This window comes from Oryzias latipes, chromosome 24, assembly GCF_002234675.1.
Source record: "Oryzias latipes chromosome 24, ASM223467v1".
NCBI lineage: Eukaryota > Metazoa > Chordata > Actinopteri > Beloniformes > Adrianichthyidae > Oryzias > Oryzias latipes.
The window spans coordinates 14,447,834-14,458,345 of record NC_019882.2 but is presented as its reverse complement, the minus strand read 5'-3'; the positions used below and the strand labels follow the sequence as shown (position 1 = coordinate 14,458,345).

The 10,512-nt window shown below is 37.7% G+C and overlaps 1 protein-coding gene across 4 annotated transcripts; it reads right to left on the bottom strand.

Annotated features, from left to right (window-relative positions):
• Positions 1–255: 255 nt before the first annotated feature.
• Positions 256–10,001, bottom strand: LOC101174794 (sex comb on midleg like 4 (Drosophila)). Of its 4 annotated transcripts, none has more exons than XM_023953151.1 (6): positions 9,769–10,001; positions 7,778–7,974; positions 5,474–5,603; positions 3,776–3,973; positions 2,153–2,298; positions 256–1,562 (listed from the first exon to the last, which is right to left on the bottom strand). In XM_023953151.1, the coding sequence occupies exons 1-6, from the start codon at positions 9,980–9,982 to the stop codon at positions 1,440–1,442; spliced, it is 1,008 nt and encodes a 335-aa protein (XP_023808919.1). In that variant the 5' UTR covers positions 9,983–10,001; the 3' UTR covers positions 256–1,439. The 4 variants fall into 4 exon arrangements, with proteins under 4 accessions (XP_023808919.1, XP_023808920.1, XP_023808922.1 ...); XM_023953152.1 differs by having other exon boundaries at positions 3,776–3,970; XM_023953154.1 differs by lacking the exon at positions 9,769–10,001 and adding an exon at positions 8,706–9,034.
• Positions 10,002–10,512: the final 511 nt, after the last annotated feature.

The following is a 10,512-nucleotide window of genomic DNA, read 5'->3' as shown; positions in this document are numbered from 1 at the left end:
CCTTCTCCTCATTCGGTTCGCCTGCCAGCCGGACAAGAAGCCAACGGCGAAGGAGACCAACACCGCGACTTGGAGCGTCCTCTCAGAAACGTCTGCCATGTTCACCTCTACAGCAGCTGCACGCGCTTGCAACAGAAAGTAAACATCCGTCCTCACGCGAGACTCCACGTGAATCTCGTCACCTTCAAAGTAAGAGTCTGTAACATGGTCTATGAGAGATCATAAAAAAAATAATAATAATAATAACAAAACATATTTCAAATGTCAACATCCATGTTTAATTCAAAAACCCTGCAACCCCCAAAATCAAAGAAAGGAAAATTACACGTTAACCCACATTTTTTTGTCTTCAACTACTGGCTTTGATGACTGAAAATATGATGATGTATATAAAGAACTTTTGGAGAAAACTTTTATGCAAGTTTTAACTCTAGGAGGACACAACAGCGTGGCAAATTTTACATTATAAGTTGATCTTTCTTTTTTTACACACTTGAAAAGAAACATTTACAATTGCATTGAAATATATATAGATATTGCATTTGAACAATGTAAACAGAAAGAGGTGAAACTGATGAAAGATAGTGTGAAGAAAAAAAAGATTAGGCTACATTCATCAAAGGCTGAGGTTGTAGTGGTGGTGTGTTTTTCAGGGAGCACCATCTTGAGAAAGTTTTAAAAAGTGTTTTTCTTTTTTTGCACAAGTGATGCAAAGCCTTCTGCAAAGTAACTTGCAACAAGGCGTCTCTTTTCCTTCCTGTCATTTTGAGTCTCGTGTGACCACAAAACTTACCAGTGAAACATTTTCTGCAGTGGTTTGTGGTAAAAGGCTGAAACCTTTTCCAATCTATACATTTCTTGTTTGGAATGACATCCCACACATAACTATACAACTTTTTTCTAAAAATGTTCAAATGATCTCATTAAATGTAATTATGAGACAAAAAAAAATACAAAAATCAGCAGGAATAATAAAAAAAACACGTAAGGATCCTGGTAATACTAAAACTAACCAAGAAAAGAGGTTGGTTACAGTCAAACGATTTCAATTTTATCCTATTAAAAAAACATTGTTTGTAACAATTCACGTCAGAAATAATCCTGAAAAAGCAGCAACGAGATACATTTCATGTTAAAATCTGATACTGAGATAAAGCACCTTTAACGTTTTGCATCCCTGTAGGTTACACTTGCGTTCCAACATGGTGATGTGATTATGATCGATTTAATGCTACTGATAAGTCAAGTTACACAGCTGTCCATGGTACGCAGTCCTTCTATTTACAATATAAATTCACTCAGATATTTTAAGAAATGTGAACATAAAAAAAGCTTGAAATTGTCCTGATACAAAATGAGGTTTTGGATTTAGGAAAAGCCTGCATACAGAGACTCCAGGCTTCATTTATGAGAGTTTGGCCATCAACGTGAATATATCACTACCGACTCTGCTTCAGCTTATCAATGTGGTAGCAAAGTTTGAGGGCTGGTCCTAGCTTCAATCCCAGATACTTCATCATCATCTCACTTTTCAGCAGCAGCAAGGCGTCTCCATCTATTTCCTGGAAAACAGAAAAACATTGGTACGGCCTCATTTAAATGCACATGTAACATTTCATGGAAAAACAAGATTCTGTTGTAAAAAATAACAAAAACAGCAACAAAGAGGACCAACTGCAATTTTATTTCAGGCTTGTTTTTACATGAGAGGAACAAGTCACAATCTACTTGGGCAAGATAGATTATGTGCAGCACTCTCCTTTGCTTATATATCAAATTATCACCACCTAAACTGACATCTCCTTTCAAACTATCTGTTTAAACAAGTACAGGCAGCATTATGACTGAGGCTACTGTTTAAATTTCTGTTAACAGCTCAGATTGCTGTCAAGCCATCATCTACCTCAATGTGTGACATTTTATTCTGCTTTTATACAAAATTTACCCTCAAGAGAAAAGATCCAGCCAGTCTCTTGTCACTATGAGCTTTTTCATTTTCATACATATAGTTGAAATAATTTATTTTTAATAAAATAAAAAAAGTCATGATCTTAAAATATCAATTTAGGCCCACAACACTCTCAGCACAGACTAAGATGGTTGATGCATAAAAATGTTTAGGATACTATAGAATCACGAAGCCTGAACTCACATGCTTCCTGAAAGTGTCGGCGTGGGGTGCCAAGGCTTGCGGGTCAGCTTCTTTGATGAAGGAAACCACCTCTTCTACACCCCAGCTGGACGGATCTTGATCAATGTGACGCTTGCCTTCTCCGCTGTCTGGCATCGTGCTGTAGACTTTTAGTGCGAAAGAGTGAAAAACACTATTTTTAGTCAAAGAAAAACTGTCAACAAACAAGCTGCAAATTTGTAATTTGATTTTTTTGTGGCAGGTAGAACATTACCCCAAAAAAAATCTAGATTTCGATTTGGAGAAAAGATGATGGAAAAAAAAGTGGTTACTTTTCTTAACTGATAAAACAATTATTTAAAGACCCACTCTGATGTAAATTGTGTTAATGGTGTTTTTTTAACATGTTATTGTGGCATTTTTTTGATCATGTAGGACGTCTTTGAAGAAAATTAAGCTTTAAGTAACTATTCAAATTGTTGTAAATCAGGAGCAGACGAAAAAATGCTGTTTGAAAAAGAGCATATTTGTGACGTCGAATACATGTTGGCTGGGCCACAAGATCCCTGCTCCAGCATCTTGAGGACAGCTAGATCCTTGTACGTCTTTGTTTCCTTCTGCTGAGCTTGTATCTGGCTCCAAACTGTACAGCTGGATAGCTCAGGTATAAGATGTTGGGATTGTAAAGGGCTATAAGGTACTGGGAGAGAGTGTAAACAGAGTACTCTCAGGAAGGAGGACATGTGCTCAGCACAGACTCCAACTTAGACAAATTTCCAATGAATTACTGCTACTCTGAAGAAACTTTCTCCTAAAAAAAGGTGCTTATAGCTGTTTATAAATGTTTTTTGAGGTTATATTTATCTGATATGATTTTACAGAATGAGTCATTGCAAACCCTTCTGCTATCCGCCTTTCAGTTATTCCTAAAGTTAGAACCAAAACATACAACAAGGCCTCATTCAGTCATTCCCTGTCTTCCCGAAGGCTGCAGAGACCGTCCATATTTTTAAAAGAAGGCTCAAGTCCGACATTTTTAATCTGGCTTTTAGCTTAAATTTTGAAATGAATATAATTTATACATTTGATTTATCCATCATTTTCTTACTGTTACTATTGTCTTATTAATTTCATATTTATGAAATAATTTGCGTCTACTTTTAGTGTTGATTTAAAGTTTATTTAACCTTTATTTTAACCTTTGTGTAATTTTTTTTTTTTATTTTCTTTGAACTTCCTCATGGGGTTCTTACACTGTAGTACCTGAACGTTTTCAGTGATCAGGGTTATTACCAGTCTGGCTGCTTGCTTTGGTTGGGGGGAATCCTGTAGTGATGTCCTCTGTAATGACTTTTGCGGTCGCACAGATCCTAATAATATAATTTCATCACTTCAGCATCAAGCCAAATTTCTACTCCTTTCCTTATTTGTATGCCATTTCCCAATGTGGGGTAAGGGCATTGTGGGGGGTTTATGATTTGTTTTATATTTTATGTGAAGGTTGTTTTTTTTCAAGTTTAAATGTTTTTTTTTCCCCATAAAGCGTTATCAATGTAAGAAAAGTACTTTATAAATAAAGTTTTGATTTGGATTCTTAGTAGGACACATTTTTCTCCTGTTTTTTGAAGGAGAAAAGAAACTCACCGTTTCTATTTCCGTCCTGAAAACTAGCCGGGCTCGACACTTGTCTGCGCACACCCGGTGAAGGACGGTAACCATAGGGACGCTTAGTTTGGTACTGGGATGTCATAACCTTGAAGGCAGAGTCACTGGGATCTACGGCGTAGCGCTTAGAGTCTGCAAGGGGGTCACACGTGAAATCATCAGGCATCGGTGTCTCTGCTGAGGGAGAAAGAAAAGAATGTGGCATCACTCATCCTCAGAGACAACATTTCTCATCATGACAGAGCCAGTCCAGAAGTTCATGTGCACATCTTTGTGACTGCAATAGGCCTATATATAATCTTCAACATGAATTTGTTTTTTTTTTTTCACATTTTACAAAGACTTGATTTACAACTTTTACCACCATTTGAGCATCTGTTGGGAAACATGAATGCTACTTTTAAGGATACTGGATTATGGGATGCACCATCTGTCCCCCTCAAAGGATAATTATTTTGTCTTTCACCTTTCACACGATCATAGCTTTTTAAGAATTGTGGCAGTGTCCAAAGCCAAACTACAATGGCTGATCCTTGATTAAGCAAAATAAAATAAAAAACCTTAGCATGCAATAATATGCATATTAAAAGGATGAAAAATAGACATGGAATTCCCTCAATTGGTTTCCTTAGACTACTTACTGGATTTGTTTGCAGATAGATTTTAAGATATAACAACACTACGCAGCTGTTTTTAACTTTTTTCCATGCTACTCTGAACCAAATGTTAAAAATTCATTTCTGTTTTTTGTAAGATGTACTGTATATGTAGGCAAATATACAACCACTGCACATGGAGTCTGTTGCAATATGCATGTATCTACTTCTTTAAATCTAATTTTATTTTGAAATCGTCATCGTTCGTCCATCGTAATCGATGAGGACCATCTAAGATGGTCAGGGAGCGTGGGTGCGCAGATGGTTAGTCAGTCCTATCTGCGCACGAAAGGTTCTGGGACAGTGAGGGCAGGGAATGGAGGCTGTTGAATCTGTATCTACCTCTTTAAATCTAATTTTATTTTGAAATAATACATTCAAAACTAAACATTGCAAACTTAAAAAAACTACAAAAAATTTACAGAAGAAAATAAAGGAACTTTTTCAAAATGCTTCTTCATTACACCCTTGAAATGATTTAAAACCAGCCTATGTTTGCACCACAGGAAGCTCACTGCACATGCACGCATATCAAACTCTTTCATCATAAAAGTCCTATTCTGTCTCTTTAATTAAAGTGCACTGAAGGCAAGGCAAAAATGTTTTGGAACTCACAGAACAGATCAAGAAAAAAATAAAAAATAAAGGGGAGAATAATGTGTTTGTGCTGTAAGCGGTTGTTTGTGGCATGCAAATCTTCATTTCACTTGAGGTATTTTTTCTGCACGTAACTGCATCACCACTGTTTGAAGTTACACATGGAAAACCAGACAGCAGTGCACGTGAAGATCAAAGAAGAATTCTTGTAAAGACAGATTTCTGCTTTAAAAGCTCAGTGGTTATTGAGTTTCCCAGCTAACTGAGTGCAAAACAGAAATCTCACTTTTAAGGGGATCATGTCTGCTTTTTAATCATCCTATCCCCCTTCTATCTTATTTTCCCATCATTGCTTTATATTTATATATTTTAGAATACTCCTAAAAGGAAAGCTTGTGAGAGTTTATATCCCTGAGTGTTTCACCTGTGAGGGCCTGCGGTGCAGCAGAGTGAGGGATGATAGCAGCATCATGGGGGATAGAGCCAGTCTCAGGTTCTGGTGTACTGCTGGGGGCAGAGTTGGCCAATGGTGACATCACCATCCTGGGCTTCAGCTGCACAGAAACAGATACTCAAAATCAGTGTTCCATATGCTGTTTTAACACTCATTTTCAAACATATAAAAGAGGCATGCCAGTGAAACCATCAGACAGAAACCAAGGAAAGAGATGAACATTTAGTCAAATAAAAGTCGTTTCTCTTTTGTTCACTTTTTGCTTTGACAGCTCAGTATTTGATTACGTTTTCAGGCTGTTGAAATGAGCCACATATTAACCAGACATGATGTAAATCTGCATTGTCTCCAGGCTGTGAGTCAGGATTAACCCGGTTCTGACCTTTAAAGCCACTCTTTGTGCCATAACTGAGCCCTGAATATTTAAGATAATTAGGATTTGCATGTAGTATATTGCCTGTATTCATCCTCATTTTTATCTAAAACTATATCAAACATAAAACAAGCACAAAAAAAATATTTTTAAAAAAGGACATTGAGAAGGTCAGCTGGACTAGGTTGACTTTTATGTCTTTTTAGTTTTTATTTTGTGTCTAAAATCTGTTTTTGTTTTCTTCACTAAGTCTGAACTGTTAGCCCTATTAAATATGTAGTGCTGGTTTTAACACTGTCTGATGCCACATAAGGGGGATGAGTTTATTTCAGTCTAATTTGTCTTAGTTAGTAAACAAAGTGTGACACACAAAAAAAACTGTCAGCCTAAATGACATTCATCTCATCATTCCATCAGGTTGTTTATGATTTTTCAAAGAATCTTTAATACTGATCCAAGCAATTCTGAAATTTAGTAAGTAAGTAAGTAAGTAAATTTTATTTGTATAGCACCTTTCACAGACAAAAGTCACAAGGTGCTTCACAGGTTAAAATATGTATATATATACACATATAAAAAACATAAAAGATAAAAAGCATTAACCACGTAAAACAATCATCTCAAGCCCAATAAAAGCAGTTTCAGTTAAAATGCTTTGGAAAAATAAAAAGTTTTTAGTTGACTTCTAAAATAATTCACAGAGTCCAGGGAAGGTAGGGAAAATGGAAGTTCATTCCAGAGTTTGGGAGCGACAGCCTGGAAGGATCTGTCTCCTCTAGTTCTGAACCGTTATGAAGTAACTTCTGCTTAAAACAGAAGAAACTCTCCTATAACGCCTTATAATTTGCACTGATAGAAGATTTAGTCTGGGCATTTCTTATTAATTGACATCTATGAGAGCTAGAAAAGTAATAAATATTTCTCCAATAAATCAATACAATTAAAAATAATATCAAGTATGTTTCTGATTCACCTTTTAACACAAAGTAATACAAAACAGAGAATAGAAAAGACAAGAATAAGGAAACTCCTTTCAGGATTTTACCAACACATGCAGACTGTTTCAAGGTGTTTTTCACATTTTCTATTGGTCCAAACTTACAGTTATGATATATTTGATATGACACACATACTGGGCTGACTGACAGAAAAGAAAGCAAAGAACAGCTCAGGAAAAAAAAACGATTATATTCTATTGGAAAGACTTAAAGACAGAATCTGATATAGAATTGGCAAAAGATAAAAATTCAAAAAATATGCTCAAAGACCCTCTCAGATCATCATTTGAACTGGAGGCATGGAGTAAGCCTGCCCCCACTTCCCGTCATCCCTCTGTTTACATGCTCTCCTGCAAGCTAACATTACTGGTGCAACAAAAATGATGTGCAATATTTGAGCAGATGCCAGCTTGGACGAGGATAACGAAGACGTACATTGTCTGTAAGAGGATGCATCAGAACTGAGTGTAGCAGGGAGCCCGCGGCCTGGTGTTGTAGCTTCTACAAGAAACTACAAGCTTTTTCTAACAACATTTTTTTCATCTGCTCCTAATTCACAACGATTTGAACAAAGAAACACTCAAAAATGCAATTTTCAGAGTGATTTTCCTAACATATGTCCTCCATGATCAGAAAAATGCAACAAGAACATATTAACAACATCAAAAACCTGCAGTTCCTGAATGCTCTTAAAAATGAAGTCTTCTGTTTTCAAATGTTTTAGTACCAAAAGAAAATCCCCTTCATGATGATATGTTTTACTCTGATTGTATGCTAGTATCTCATTCTAACTTTGCGTGGAAACACCAACAGATGAAAGTTGTGTATCTCTTAGTGCACTGTCTAAATTTAATCTCCCGTGGTATAAATTGATTTAAATCAAAATCAGTGCAGCTGACTAACCTTAAAGCCAGGTTTTCTGCCTCTTTTCTTTGGGACCTTAAAGGATGACAGGGAATCAGGATAGAGAAACTCCAGCTTGCGGGTGGGGGGCCTTCCTCTTTTCCTGGCAGGTACTTTGTCCTGGGCCCCTGCCATGAACTGAGAGCCAAGATTGGAAGTCTGCATCTCCAGGCTGGTAGACAACTGGTTCATCCGACCTGATGGAGACAATTCTGGAATCTAAACTGAAAGTAGGAAGTGGCACCTTCTGAAAGCACACTCCAACTCAAAGCTGAGGCTGAAACTTAGCTGTACGTGAGAGGAGACCTTAAAAAGCACACCACATAAGGTCTCTCATATGCACAGAAATGATAGGAAATAGTACAAACAAAGCCACAGAAAGCCCTGTACTCATTCACACCCCTCCCCCTCTCCGGCTGCAAAGATTGCAATAAATATCGTAAGAGAGAGACAAAGCCTCACACATTCATGAACACACACAGAGGAAATAAAAGTGAAACATGCAGACCTGCAACATACGCAGTCAGACAATAGCCTGCTGTCACACACACACGCGCACACAAATGTTTCTCTCACCCTGACGGCTTGTAAGTCACCACGTTAATCACTGTACAACATTGTAAACAACATGAGCACAATAACTTGTCAATGCATCTAAATATTAAGCTTTTTTCTGCTTTTAAATAAATTCATGAAAAAAATGTAAACACATCATTCTGCGAAAAAAAAAAACAATCTAACAAGGACCCACATAAAATGAGTTAAAAAAAATCCTTTTTGAAAACTCAGCATTTGTCATCAAAAGAACAACAGGAACTGAGACATTCTGCACACACCACGTGAATATGCATGAAGCCTTTTAACCATTTTCTCATTCCGATGCAGAATCAGCTCCTATGGCCTCCGATCATCTTCTGCCAGCACCTACCATGGACACAGCTTAGCCCCTTTTTGCCCCGGCTGCCGCTTCCCAGATGCTGTACCGGCGCCTGCTGCTGCTGCTGCTCCCTGTCAAAGCACCGGCAACTCTGCAAGCTCGCCTCTCTTCCTCAATCTCATACCCAACCCCCCTCCTCCCCGGCTCTGTTCCCCTAACCCCCTCTTCCTGTGTGTCCCCTTTCAGTTGCCATAGCAACGTGCCTCTAACATCCCGCGGCAGCCGGCAGACGTGCTGGGCTCAAAGCGATGTCTGTGTCCGTAGAAGTGTGTGGATGTAATGTAATTACAGTGGCTGCTGCTGGGGGTTTCTCCTTTCCTTTGAAAAATAGTTTGAGTTATAATCTGCAATCTGCTTTAAATTTTTTTAGTGAAGGAAAAAGGGGGTTGATATTTAAATAAATGTTATGTTTTATTGTTTTTAATACTGTAAGAATTTTAATGCTTTTTAATATTATACATGAAGGCATAAATACAGAGGACCCAAAGAAAAGGCCAGAATTCTATTCTATTCTATTCTATTCTATTCTATTCTATTCTATTCTATTCTATTCTATTCTATTCTATTCCTTGGAGTTTCAAGTTTTTAAAGTGAAAAAGAGTGTGTCTATTTGCTTTCCCAAGTGGCAAATATCCACTTTCCCCCCCTTCCCCACATATTGATTGGTCATGCATTTTCTGATTCCCATTCAAAACCCCTTTGGTGGTTTTTCTACTGAATCTAAACCCGGTTTAACCTTTTGAAAGGACAGATTCGTCAGCGTGCAGATTTGTCAAGATTTGATTGTTCGTGAGCACTAACTGGGACTGTTGATGTCCTTCTTCGAAACACATGATCATAAAAACTGTGATCAGGTCAAGACAATGAGGCATCATACACTGACCACAATGGAAGAGGTGTGCAAGTTCACCATGGAGGTGGAGGGGGCCCATAAATCATAAATGCAATTACACATGTGAGATTAAAGCTGATGTTCCTCCTCAATCAGTCCTGCCCCATTACAAAGCATCATAATTCATACAGAAGACAGAGAGCATTGATAATCATCTCTTACTTAACAGGGATGGGGGGTGTTGAGCAGCAGCTTTGGCAGAGGAAGGGGAGATTTTTGCACCAGTGCACTGCAAACTGAAACAAAACATTTGAGAGAGAAGCCTTATTTGTTTATGGCTTAATATGTTTAAGGCACCTTGTCTTTCTATCTGAAGGTGTTTGAAAGCTGCAAGTTTAACAGCCCCAGAAATGAAGCAATCCGTAGTGGTTAACATTTCTTAATCACTAGCTTCAGGGCCGCTGGATTTCACAGTTTTTACCCATGCAGAAAAGAAACAGCTCTAAAGATTTATGTTAATGCCTCCCCAATCTGCAAACCTGCTCATCACAAAAAAGTCTACTTCTTTCATTCTTTATATTTACTTAATATGCTCAATTTTTTTTAAACATTTTTGTCCCTCCAAATTCTTAAAATGTACTTAAATGCAGAGTGGATAAATGCGTGTATGCATTTGCATGGCTTTCGTAATTGATGCTACACTGTCCCCTCTGAATTTATTTACAGCAACGGCAGGACGTCACCATGGCAACAGACAGTGAAATCCTGCGCCAGAGTCATGTGACAAAGTGGGAATAAATAAACACGTAAACAGTATGTGAGTATTAAACAGGCCCACTTAACACACTGGGGGCTCTAACTACACTATTCAAACCACAAAGAAAGGTGAGAAGTGTTCGTTCTTTCATTGGTGGGTTATGTAGGGAACACTTGATAAACTGACTTCTGAACATATAAATAAAGATG